Below are 14,055 nucleotides of genomic sequence, written 5' to 3' on the forward strand. Positions count from 1 at the left end.
GGAAGAGAGAGAGAGGGAAGCACATGATGACTTAGAGGGAACAAACTTATTACAGGAGAGGGAAACACACACACATTAGGGAAAACTTAATATGGAGAAGCCCTAAAGGAGAAAGGGAGTCATTGTTATTCTTGACAGATTTATAGAAATCTCTCCGTCTCTGCTTTCTGGTATGTGAAGATCGACAACACACTAACACCTCCTCTGCTGTAAGAAGGTACTTTACACTGAAAAAATGACAAACATCCATAAAATAAGAGGAAAAACTGGCAAAACTACAAATGAGGTGCCGATTGTGCTCTTGAGTCTGCTAAAAGAAACAATGTACAATAAAATACCATCATTTCGACTGGATTGTTGTGCTATTTATTTTCACTGCTTTGTAATCACCATAACAAACTGTTCAGTGATGAATTCCCCTATTTAAAGAACAATAGGTAGAACAATAAGTCTTAACTATTTTAAGCAAGTGTGACAGATGAGTCATAGCTTTTCCCAGATGATGAGCATCTCCTGAGGTGTGTGTGTGTGCACGTGAAATAAATTGAGGAGCCCTGAAATGGCATCCCTTGAGAAAAGCAGATATGACGGAGCTGGGAAACAAGCTTTCAAGTGGCTTATCTGCACAGAGAGATAACACTTTACATGGGAGTGAGTCCATCTCTTAAACGCCCCCGGGGGCAGGACAATGTGGAACATGCAAATGTTATGTATGTATGTATATGCATCCTGCTACTGTACGTATATTTATCTGTGAGAGAGTGTAGCGTAGCGTTGTGTCCAAGCTGCTCGTGTCCATTTACAAACGTGTTGGTGGTTCATTCCTGCCCAGTGGTTGTGTAAACAAGATATATTTACCCTACGTGTGTGTGTGCGTGTGTGTGTGTGTTTGTGTGCAGGCGTAAGTGCGTTACTTTGATAGAGGCGCTGCTGCTGCTGCTGCCTCAGCATAATTCCAACATCAGCCATTATCTCACTCACGCACGCATACACACACACATAAACACACACACCTTCGGTCTAGTTTGTACCCCACACACGTTCAAAGCAACATGAGACAGGACGGAGACAGGATGAAAAACAGCAGAGAGAGAGAGAGAGGGAGAGAGAGCAATAAAGAGAGCAACAGAGAGAGAGAGAGAGAGAGAGAGAGAGAGAGAGAGAGAGAGAAGGTATTTGCAGTACAATGGCCAGGCTACTAATCCAAAAGCTCTTTAACCCACAAGTCAACCCTCCCCCAATTCTCTCAACTCATACACGTATGCACGCGCACTGTGCACACACACACACACACACATTTATTCCCAAAACCTCAACCTTCATCAACCCACACAAGAAGAAGAAGAAGCACAAAAATGGGTAAAGTATGTGATGTGTGATAAATGTGTTGTGTGATATTACGGCGGCGATGTGGAATGTGGAAACAGATTGGAAGTAATGGAGAGTAATCTAACATTTGCAAAAATATAGATAGTGGAAATGAATCTTGTTTCCTGGCAATAAAAAAATTATTATAAAAGTTCTTTTTTTCAAATTACAATAATAACGAGGTGCTGCAGATGTAATATTCAATGAAACAAAAACACATTATTAATATACAGAATGATTTAGACAAAGTTTTATCAAGCAACTAGTTGGTATTCTATCTAGTGGATGGAAAACATTTTCCAGCTTGTTTTGCCTGCAGCTACTTCACAATAAAAGCTTTTTTTTTTCACTGAGAGATGTTCACCAATACGCAGCAGCACACAGTCAGTGAGAACATGTTCATTGTATTTGAATATAGTTTTACGTATTTTATGGCGTTTTATGGTTTTGGTGGTCATGATCAGTTTAAGGTCAGATAAGGACCCAGTCAAAGACGCACTCAGAGGCTCGGCGGTAGTAAAGAAGCCTTAGTGACAGAATGGCTGTTTGCTGCTTATTGATTTCCTATACATGTTTCCTCTGGCCTCCCTCCCTCCTTCTCTCCCTCCCTCCCTCCCTCCTTCCTTCTCTCTCTCCCTCCCTGTCGCCCTGTTGAATTGTAAACTTAACGCTCTCCCACTGATTAAATTTCTAGCTCTCCCTCCATCTCTGTGTCACTCTGAACATTTGCAAACTTTACACTCTGTGATTAAATGACTCACTCACTACTCTCTGGTCTCCCAACTCCCATTCAATATCCCACTGTGTATCCAAGTGTGTCTCTATTATCGTAAACACACATGATAGATTGAATACTTTGGCTTTTCCCGTGGGATGACTGCAGACTTGACACACACACTTGACTCTTTTTTACTCAATCTCTCCCATGTCCAGCCTTTTTCCTATAACTCTATGTTCTCTGAAAGTAGGAAGACTGAAATAGTTGCTAAATGATCCATCTGTAATTTTCATCCGCAGCCACTGGCTACGGTATGTGGCCAAAGCCTTAGTAAGACTCTGAAATGTCACAGTGTGGTCATGACATACCAGCAGCAGGGACGCTGGCCCGGTCTGACTGCAGCTTTACAACACAATCACATCAATCAAAGTAAACATGGCGTTCATGCGTATATGTCAGCGTGTGGTGTGTCTGACTGAAAAGGTCAAGTTTTTAAGAGTTTAAGGAGCTGCGGCTCAGATTACACACATACACAGAGAAAGAGAGAGAGAGACATAGAGATTACGTCACAGCGCTCTGCAAATAATTCACTCCTGTCAAAAGGTCAGCAATGAAACTTGCCGCCACATTTGTGAAGTGTGCACAGCAGAGGACAGACTAGTGCATTCAGTAGAGCCACACAAAGGCCGATGGAGAGTTTGACTAATGCCAGTTTATGTTTTGCAACATTACACATTTTTGGCTCTTTTATGTCGTAATCTAATGTTAAAACATCTTTGGTGTATTCTTGTTTTGTGTTTTTTTATGTTAGAAATTGTGAATCCAGTATCTGTATTACTTTCTTCTTACAAATAGCTACTGATCAGGCTCCAACATGAAGGAAAAGACAAACATGCTGCACTACACAAGTGTGCACAAAGACATTGAGGATGGTTAAAGCTGCAAGTAATTATTATTTTCATTACCTATTAACATTGTGGTTCCTGTTTTGATTAATTAATCACAATTCCCCTGAGCCACAAGTAAAGTCTACAGTTAGTTTTGTCCAAATAACAAAAGTCATTAAAAAAAAATCTGTTTACTTCATTTCAGTCTTCCCTATCATCTAACATTAAGATGCTTGTCCTTGTCTTCACACAATTATTTTGGTTTTGTCTTGCTAACCTGAGAGCGTAGTGTACAAGTGTTTGGCAGAGAGCCAGATAAAAACAAGAGGAGAAACAGAAAGTGAGGAAAAAAGAAGAGGGGGATTAATGACAAAGTGTCAGAGTGTTGCACTATGAACATGGGCTCCAGGCGTCGTTGTCTTGGCCTGTCCTGCAGCTTCTCCTGTTTCAATCCTAGCTACCAGATGCACAGGCAGCGCCACACACACACACACACACACACAGAAGCACACACAGTGTCACAAGGTCAGACTACATAAACCCTTAGCCAAATTTCTCCGTGTGGGGAGCGGCATAGTTCAAAGGTCAACCTAATTCCAGGGATCTAGTTCTCAAAGAAAGAAAATAAAACAGTTACAACCCCTGTCAGACTTTACTGAGCTCTCTCCCACACACACACACAAAGACACACACACACACACATGGGTCTATATTGGGCCTTTTATGGCTACTGCACAGTATTAGCATTTTTTCCAACACCCACTGGGATGTAGTCGCGTACGCTGCTTGTACGTTACAAACATAATGATGATTTACTGTACAGCGCCCTGTGAAAGTAGGCCATGTTTGGTTACCTTAGCAGCAGGTCTCCACTGTGTCTCTACTGAGCTAAAACGCATGCTGAGGTCCAACATGGTGCTCGTGCCGTACGACAGTCAGTCTGCCGTTCTAACTGGCCTGGATCCAGGAAATGTCTCCAGCGATGGTCTGTACTAAAAGCTGCTTTGCCCCACTTTCATTCTCCACTACATTTTAATTCTTTAACGTTATCATCATTGTGGTGTTTGCTATTGTTTTCATAACTGTGCCTACCAGAGGAAGAGAGGGGGAAAGGATGAGAGATGGAGAGACAGATGTAACAAGTAGCCTGTGGGGTGAGTAGCTCAGCCCGCTGAGCCACCACTTCACGTCGACGCGTTCGATTTCCTCCTCACTCTCACACCAACAGACCGCCCAAACACTCATGAGTCAACATGTCAACTTCTGTCTGCTGCTAAAATAGGCCATGAAAAACCATGAAATACAGTCGACTGTAAAGAAATAAAATAATAATAGATACATCACATCATAAAACATCTTTCATTACATAATTTCTATGCATAAAAACTGACCTAATTTATAAACGTTACTGGTTGTATTACATTTTTTTTTAAATCATGCAAAACATGCATATTATATAATTCTACACAAATCTAACCCTAACTCTTTAATTTGGGGAAATGACACAAATCTACTACCAGTGCAGTTAACGGACCGTTGATGCACAGGAAATAAAGCAACATTTCTGATATTCACCTGTACAAACATATCTCAATTGAAGAAAATGCTAAAAAACAAAACAAAAAAAAACAATCAGAAGTTATGACACAAGTAACGAAAATCTCTTTATTAGTGCAAAGTGTCTGATTGAAAATTTGTTATCTGCTTGTTTTGTTTATTTCAATTCAAGACTATTGCTCAGTGACTGAAAGGTTATTTCAGTACACTTGAGTGGGGGTCAGGCTTCTTCCTGTTCCTTTCCAAACATGGAATAGGAAAGTATTGTGTATTGGTATGTTTATTTAGTAATTACATTGGTTGGAACAAATAAAGAAAGAAAATCCTCAACACAAGACGCACACAGTGGCCACAATCCCAACAACCCCATATATCTATACAGCCACTTGTCACATGACTGAAATTCCATACAGACAGCCTGTGGGTCATGTGCCACCAACTACTGTCTCTCTGTGCAGTTGTAGCAGTTGTCAACTACAACGTCCACAACATGTACGCAGCTCCATCCACTGAGGACGGACACAAGATGTGACTGAGAGCTTAAGAAACACACAAAGCAAGGAGACTTAAGAGTTGAGCCGCTGTTTCCAACATTCAAGCGCAGATTTGATCTTTTTATCAAGCAAAAATGCAAAACATTTGCTGGCTCCAACTTCATGTGCTTTTCCATTTTTATATGATTGTGAATTAAGAGCTTTTTGGTTCTGAACAAAGATCTTATCCTCTAGTCTAGATATCACTGTATGGTAGACTTTAGGACATTTTTAATTGCATGTCTGCACAAGTCACTTGGTATGCACGTTGTGTGTGCGTCCACCGACCTTTAATTGGCTGCTTGACTTCTCCGTTCTCCCTCTTGATCTCGTTCATCACTTTGTGCTTCTTCTTCTCCTTCTCCCTCTCTCTGTCTTTGACCTTCTTCTTCTTCTCCCGCTCCTCTCTGTCTCTCTCCTTCGCCTTGTCCTTGTTGGAGTTCTCTGTGGAAGCAGCAGAGAGAAGGAAAGTTTCAGCAGACAGCAGACAGCGGGTGAGCGCTCAGATTTACTCACTTCACTTCGATTTACTCGCGCACACTCTCAACTGAACTCTTGCCAAGTTCCTCACCTTGGCCGTCACCCTTAACTTTTTTTCTCCCCCACTTTTTATCGTGTCGGTCTTCCTCCTACCTACAGAGTGTTTTGGCTTTCCCCCCCTCTCCCTGGCTGCAACAAATTCATCTCTCTCCCTCGCCGCAACCTCTCGTCTTATCTCGCATGTTTCTTCAGCAGTGTAATGACCTTCCAATTTCCTTTTAAGACTGCAGCAGCCGCTCTGCAACTTTTCCCCCCTCGTAACCCTACAGCCACATCTCATCTAGATACACCTCATGCTTCAACCCGCAAACTCATCCCTCTTCCTCTTCTGCCTCCACCGCCGTCAATACGCTGCTCTGCTTTTAAAAAGGCCTAAAAAAAAAATCTTCCCCCGCTTTTTCGACTTATTTTATTTCCTCTTCCAGCGCTTTCTCCCCCTCCGTCTGACAGAATCATTTGAGTGTTGAGGGAATATTACAGATCGAGGAACTGGAGTGCGCTCTAATGCAACACTCATTGCAAATTGCTGTGGATAAGAGCATCGGTTTAAAATGTAAATATCATACTATCGCATATACACCGCTTCAGTTTCTGGAGTGCCTTCTGAAAGTCGAGGCACGTCTCAAGTGTGCCCACATTAACAAACACATCTTTTTTTTTTTTGCTTTCTGTAAACTAACATCTCCCATCTCCAGCTGAGCTCAGAGAAACATCACCTTCCTTAAAATAACTTTCAATTTATCAAACCTTTTTATTCTTTGTGTCCTTTGAATCTTTATTTCCTTTCATATTCCCATAAAGAAATTAAAGAGAGATAAAAAAAAAAGCCTTTATTTTTTCCACATTAGTTCTTTATGCCTTTTCTTTCTTTTCCTTCCCAAAGAACTTTTTTTCTTTGAACTCGGTCAGATCCATCGTTAAAAGGAAGCTGTGTTTTCAGACTGTTCACTCTCCTGTGGATGTGAGGAGTGGGAAAGTGAACACAGTGGGGTTGGACTCACTGTTTGCAGGATCAAAGGAGAAAATGCTTTGAAAGTAAAAAGGCTTAAAGGAGCAGTGGAAGAATTAGAGTTACATCGATACACTCCCTCCAATAATATTTAAATAAATACCATGACATTTTGAATTCAAGTGGATTGTTTTCTTTGCTATTTAACATGCATTCCCCCCTCATACCCTGAAGAAGGAAATGCCCAAGACATTAACAAACCATTTTAAGAACTATGTCAAATAAAAAGCTGTAAAATTACCAGACACTGTAAGATGCCTGGTGGGGAAAAAAAAAAAAAAAAAAACCTGTTTCAAAACATCAATTTAGCTCCACAGGAAACTGCCGACAAAAGAGCGCTCACTCAGATCTAGTGCCAGATTTATAAAAAGATGTCAGACCATGTCAGAGCAGCAACATTCATAAAGTTAAAAATTTTGCGGCAATGGGAGATAAATTATCCCAGGTGGCTGACCTGACCTTGAACACACCGGAGGAGAACGAGCAGTTTTATCACAGCTTGACAGAAGAGTCTTCCCCCTTTAAAATAAAGAGAAGGTTTCCTTTTGAACTTCGTGGGAACCTCACTGAGGCGGGAAGGCCGGTACAGTGCTGCAGTGGTTAATTCCCATCTCATGTTTGTTTTTTTTTTTGGAGGGGGTTGGGTGGGTTGCAAGTTTAAACCGGGCGGTGTGTAACTAAAATCTAAAAGCAGTGGCAGACAGTTTTGTCAGAGCAATGCAGCAACAATCTAGAGATGTAAAGGATTCAGAAATGGATGGGGTGCATGAAACTGAAACTTTTTTTTCTCCCTTCTTCACGGTTTTTGCTTTCTGACTTTCTTGTGGCAGCCGGTTTTCAAGGGGAACACAGCAGGTGGCTTTCACTGTCTGGATGATCACAGGAGAGAGATCACTTTGAAAGACAGGAGGGCCGGCAGCAGGCGCTTTGTAAACTTCAGCTACACCAGAAACTCACTGGAATCAAACTCGCAGCAGTTGCAGAGGGGAGTCACAACAAATCGAGTTAAAGGGATACGCCAACATTTTTTTTTTACTTTCACAAAATAAAACACCTGTTGCCCTTTACATACAGAAAACCATGACGATAGAATTTGTGCTTTTTCTTTGAAATAGGAAGCTAACCTACCCTCGATGTAGCTAGCTTGAACCAAAATAAACCGTCTTTGCTTTAACCCTCCGTTTTGACCGATCTCGTCCCGTTACCGGCATTTGACCGCTCAAGATGCCTTACCGGAGAGTTTTGTCAGCTCTGAGACGAAGATCGGCCCACCGGTTTCCATTTAGAGTTGCTGAAGAGTGTCTCTGATGACTTTAGATGGAGGCAGGCTAACACTACCTATACACTTCCAGCGTTTGAGCTAAGCTAATTACAGGCGATACGGCTCTAACTCCCTTGTTACTGCACGCACAGTCGAAAGGATGGTGTCAATCTGCTGGTCACGGACTCGGGAGTGAGGCAAGACACGAAAAAAAAAACGTTGGCGTATCCCTTTAAGGGGTGTATATCCGCATTTAGATGTCAGTGTGTTTCAGTATAAAGTGAAAACTGATGACCAGCTTCCTCAGAACGTCTGCTGCTCCTATATTTAGTTGAAGCATTAACTCGGGGCAGAAGTGTTAGCCACTTCCACTACGGTAGCCCGGCCAGATTTAAATTTGTGGTGGCAATGTGATAAGTCTGGTGACCTGTCCGGGGTGTTCCCTGCCTCTCGCCAAGATGCATTCTGGGATCAGCTCCAGCCACCACCGCCCGACATGGCCTAAAGAGGATAACCAGTTCATACAATTCTTTAAATGTTGTTACATATTTTCTTACATCATTTCTATGTAATACTCATTCCTATGCTCCGTCCTGAGTATCATGTTTTAACACTAACAGGACAGACTGTTTCTTCCTGGACAAGTTTCCGCCAGATATTCATATGTAGATAATTAAACCGAATCATGTTCTGTTTTTGTGAAAGGATCTACAAGCTTCAAAAATTAGACAAGTGAGGATGTGAAGCACTCCCATGTGAGCAAAACGGTGGATACTACCAAGCTGTAAATTAACTCCATCTGTATTAATGTGGCAAACTGGGAACAGGTAAAAGATGAAATGTCTGCATGAAATGGATGTTTTGAGACATATATGGTGAAAACAGCTACATTCAGGAGTTCACCAAACACATATTGAGCTGAAAATGATAGGAAAGGAAAGGATGGGTTCCTCAAATGCGAGTAACTGTCTGACTGCCTCACTCTGACATGGAGCTGGCTGACAAAGAAATAAACCAGGGCCCGGCAGATTTTCTGATCTTTTTGCATCAGTGTTGCTGCAGCACTACAGGTGGATCTGCCTCCAGGCTACATCCTGCTAACGTTAGGATGGTCAGTTCACTCCCGTTGGTGTGGAAAACCTGCGCTTGCTTCACCATTCAGGCAGAGCCGATCCCCATAAATACCAACAAATGTTAATAGAGTCTTTCTGCAACACTATTAAAAACATGCAGGAATATGAGTATTTTTGTGTTGGACTGTCTGGACAAATGGCCCGGCTGACAGTAACTTAATTGGGTGCTGATCGCAGCTACGCTTCATCTACCCCCACCCCCCTCACCCCCCCACCCCTCGCTGCACTCTGCCACAGACACGTAGTCCCAGGCGTTCCCCAGGAATCCTGTCAGAATAGCACATTTGCATGCAAACAAATAACCAAATTACTGCAACTAAGACATTTACATGATTCACTGTAACTTAACTTCCCTAATAACCCAGGTTTACATGACTTTTTTTTTTAATGGTCTGGATGATGATGTCCACAACACACACACACACAGTGTAATACTTCATAATAAGAAGAAATGTTGATGTTTTCCAGACTCCCTTCATGCTTGCTCCTGCTAATTGTGACATTATTTGCAACATGAAAGGCGTGAAAGTTTTAGACAGAAAAACAAACCAATTGCCATAATACACTTTTTTTTTAAATTACCGGTAGGTGTTTGCATCAGCCTTAATCTGTGATTTACGTGAGACGTGTGAGGAATTAAAATCCCCCCCTAAAAAACAACCAGACTAAGTCCTTTTACGCTACGACTAGTGATTAAAGGCATTGGCAAGTATTACAGCCTCATTAACTGAGTTGTGCCTATGAGTTCAGCATGAATGTGAGAAAGATAATCCATTTAAAGTGTTCAACGCTTAAATTATTGGCAGCACGTCGGCTCATGTAATTATAATACCCCCCCACACCATGTAAATACACTGGGTGTCAACAACAGGTCAAACTGCCAAACACTTTTACAATCAATATTTTTCTTCTAGTGAACATTTCTGGACTGGACTCTTATTTATTTCAGTAGTGAATGTAACCTGCTGCTCCCTGACTGCTGCCTTCAGCCAGCCACTAATATCGCTGCAATGATGATGATGATGATGATGATGATGTGATGCTCTTTGGATCCCTGCAGAAAAATTCTTTCCCTCCAGGAAGGTCAGAGTCACAATTCAGCCCCTCAGCGAGAGGGAGGCTCTCTAGCACCATGCCTAAAAAAAACCTCTGTCCTTAAACCGCTCTGTCCAACCCAAGAGGTAAAGCTAGGGGACGACGCACTGGTGGGATTTTACCTGATCTGAGAACTGATCGGCTTTTCTCTCTGAATCAAATTTGGTCTCTACATTGTATCAGTGACTAGGTGTGGCGCCATGTTCATAGCTGCCTGAATCACAAACTGTGTCATTAGTTCATCAGCCTGGTAGGAAATAGCTTCACAGTGGCAAGTGGTGTTATGATAAATTAATTAATAATAAGCAGTAGTCCTGTCAGAATAAACACCACAACGGATTAACAACAAAATAAAATGCCTTAAAAATAATGGTGGTAAATGCCAAAATAAAGAGTTAAATAAGCCTTGTCCGTTTATCAAAGTCACAATTTTGCACTCTTCCTTGCATTAGGACACATGTACACTGACTTAAAAATCCTTATATGGGCAGAGATCTTATCCCTCCCAATGTTTAACCCAAAGTTACGCCCTCTGTCTAACCGCCGGTCTGGCCTCTCTCTCACCACCTGAGCAGTTTAATCCTTGAAATTAATTTCACTATGGACTGATGTGCATTAACACTCCACATTCAGATACTAACTCCTTCACGTTCGAAGTTACTCCATACAATTACGATCTCCCGCTGCTGGCCATTGAACGGCTCACTACAGCAATTAAGAGGTTTCCGTGTTTTCCTCAAGGGCACCTCAGTGAGACTGCTGAAGGAGTGTTATTATTATTATTATGTCACCAAGTGTTAATTATTTCTGCATCCAAATTTTCCTCATGAAAACGGTGTGGGCTTCCAGTGACTGAAGTGTCTTCCAATTCAGTAACAAGAACACCTCGTGTATGAATGAAAGAATGAATGACTGCTCTACAGGACAGCTCACGTCTTCAGGTATGATTGGATCCACTGTGTGAAGTGAAGCCCTGAGTAATTATTCTCAACAAGCCTGCATTACAACAATAACAGCTCATTAATTTGCAAAAAAAGGAAAAACTAACCTGAAATATTGTATATTATTATTAATATCTATCTTAAATAGTCTTTAGATTGCTTCCCTGCCATCTTTTTGCTTGAAATAAATAAAACTGACACCCAACCTGTTTACCAGACAAGTGCTTGTGATGGCGTGTTAGTGCTACAGGTCAACAACATGTCTCGTCCCGGAGCTCTTACTGTGCGGTGGCTGTTGAGAGCATGTCATGACCTCTTAAACTACCCAACTGGAAACGGGTGACATCATGTTTTTACACACACACTCTCACATGTGTCCACTTGGTGCCCCCGCTCGCTTCTGAACACTCAAGGACGAATGACATTCAGATGCGCTGACTGACCAACACAAATCATGTGCACAGGAGGAATAAGATAAACTGCTTTCTTGTGACAAAACACTAACAAATGCAAAAACACACTGAAAAAATACATGCAAAAAAAAAACAAGACTCACTAATGAGACAGTCTTAAATCAGATTTGTGGCTTCAGCTTTGTGACAGTCAGTCAATTGAATATAAGAAATAATCTTCAGAAATTGATCAAATTCATCTATTTTCTAAAATAATGTACTATACATTTATTGATAGCCTGATTATCTATAAAATATCACTGGCATCTACAGTATGTTGATGTATACAGCGATCCTGCTCTTTATAATGTGAAACACATAAATAAATTGATGTGATATTTATGTACAATAAAGATTTTTGTGTAGTCTTGCATACTATAGTTCCAGATCCAACACCTTTTCAATTACATAAAGTAATTTGACTAAATTATGTATTATTATATAATAACACATTTAATAATAAATTGTTATAATTCCATTAAATGTCTTTATTGTTCTAAAAAGGTTGCATTATTGATGACTAATACATTTCAAAATGTATTCAACCGACTATGTTCATTTTTTCCAGCTCTTTCGCATTTCAGGAATACCCGCGGTCAGAGGAAAACCTAAACTAGATGTGGGGGTGTTGGGTCCATGATGCAGTTACACTCGCTGTTGTCAGTAGAGTCTATGTCTAATTACCATAGTGTGATAATAACGGTTTGAGCTGAAAGGCAAATAAGGGGAGACGTGGAGAATGAAATACAACATGTTTTGCATGTGCACAACTGTAAAACATGGGAGTATCAACAAACCAGGGAACCGTGTCTGTTTCCCATACAGCCCGGGGTTACAGAGGGGGGCGTGGTGCTCCACCAAAACAACACTTACACTATAATGGCGGGCGGCTGTCATATTGTTATGACAGCAGCGAGTAGTTTTCATACATGCACCGCGCTCGGAAGGAAATAAAATAATTTAACACGTATTAATGTTACAGAATAATCCAGAAATATACGCCCTCAATCGCTCAAACGCCGACGTGACGGAGATTACATCTTGTTTTTGCGTTTACAACATCTTATAGACTGAATTAATCGCATTAGTCTAGTATGTTAATAGAAAATAAAAAAATAAAAACGCACGCTGCGTTTAGTCTAATAACAGGACGTAAGTGCGTACAACTCGATGTAAACATCTCATCGGGCGGACAAATGTACGGAAGAGTAACTCTGGAGCATTCAACTGGCTCTTATTCAACGATTGAAGAGCGCGTATCTGAACAGTAGCTAGTCCGAAAACAGGACTGTCCGAGGGGGAAATGAGACAGCAGCACACACTCCCGGGCCACATGTTCACATCCCAAGTGGCTCAATCCACCGCAAGCCAAGTAACTATAAAAAGGACAGGACTCTTTTTTGACTACTTATTATTATAAACACAACTCAAAACTTTATGAATTCGCACCACATTTAAAGTAGTTTTTTTTTTTTTGCCAAAAGAAAACACACTCTGATGGCCTACCTTTGGGTGGCAACATGATGACCTCCCCGTTTTCTCTCTTCACCGCAGAAATGTTGTTAAATCTGCTGATGTCGTTGTTGTTGTTGCCGCTGCTGCTGCTGACGGTCGTCCCGCCAGGTCCGGAGGTCATCAACATCACTTTATGTTTCTTTTTCTCCTCTTCTCCACCGCCTCCTCCTTTCCCCTTAATATTATTATTCTTCTCCCTCTCTAATACTAGTTCTTTCTCCCGCTGTTGTTTGTCTTTACTCGGTTTCTTGGGTTTGGGCGAGGAAGGCGCTTTGTGGAGGAAGAAGTCGCTCTGTTTGAAGACTTTGTGGGTGTTTGTTGTCGGTGGTTGGGATCCACTGGTAGCAGCGGCGGCGGCGGCAGGAGGGTTGTTGCCGCTGCTGCCGCTCGTCTTGACCGGACTGAAGCTCCACAAGCCCGCCACGCCACCACCACCACCGCCGCTGTTGCTGCTGCTGCCATAACAACTCTGCTGCTTCGTTGGCTGCTGCTGCGTCTGCGGCGGTTGGAGTTTCTCTCTGCCGCTGCCGTTGCCTCCCACTCCCGCTTCCCTGCTGAGTTTTTTGGGTTTAACGTTAACGCCGCTCTCCTCGACTCGGACCTTCTTGGGCGGCGGCGGCGGGTTGGGATCCCTGGAAGACTGAAGAAGAGAGCGGTTGTCATGATGCGGGGCTCCCTTCGCCTCGGTCGGCTTGACGACGAGCGGGCTTTTGGCGGAGGAGGCGACCGCGGGGGCCACCGCAGTAGCCGCAGCTCCGGTGAGGTGAACGGAGCCTCGCCAGTCAGCCATCTTGAGGCTTCTCTCTCTATTTACTCTCTTCCCCCAACGGCCGTCGCTGCTGTTTTTTTTTTTTTTTTGCGCGACGTGCAGGCAGGCAGTGGAGGGGCGGGGCTAAGGGTTGATTGACATCCGGACAGGGAAGGGGGCGGGGCTTAAACTTGACTGACAGATGGGGAGGGAAAATCTAGAAGCCGTGTTTCTAGCGTCTGCTGTTGATGTATTTAGTGAAATAATAATAAGACGCCACAGGTTTACTCCCTGATAT

The 14,055-nt window shown here is 42.3% G+C and overlaps 1 protein-coding gene across 1 annotated transcript in view; it reads right to left on the reverse strand.

Moving 5' to 3' along the window:
- Nucleotides 1-13,836, reverse strand: part of LOC311006558 (uncharacterized protein) — a gene marked incomplete at its 3' end in the record, with an annotated part of 37,450 nt that extends 23,614 nt beyond the window's left edge. Inside the window, exons 1-2 of the mRNA XM_083999404.1 lie at nt 13,001-13,836; nt 5,352-5,507 (exon numbers count right to left, since the gene is read on the reverse strand). Coding sequence (XP_083855530.1) covers nt 5,352-5,507; nt 13,001-13,799 — 955 coding nt within the window. The 5' untranslated portion in view covers nt 13,800-13,836. The remainder of the gene's footprint in view (nt 1-5,351; nt 5,508-13,000) is intronic.
- Between the last annotated feature and the right edge of the window lie 219 nt (nt 13,837-14,055).

This window comes from Trachurus trachurus (genome assembly GCF_905171665.1).
Source record: "Trachurus trachurus genome assembly, chromosome: 23".
NCBI classification, from domain to species: Eukaryota; Metazoa; Chordata; class Actinopteri; order Carangiformes; family Carangidae; genus Trachurus; species Trachurus trachurus.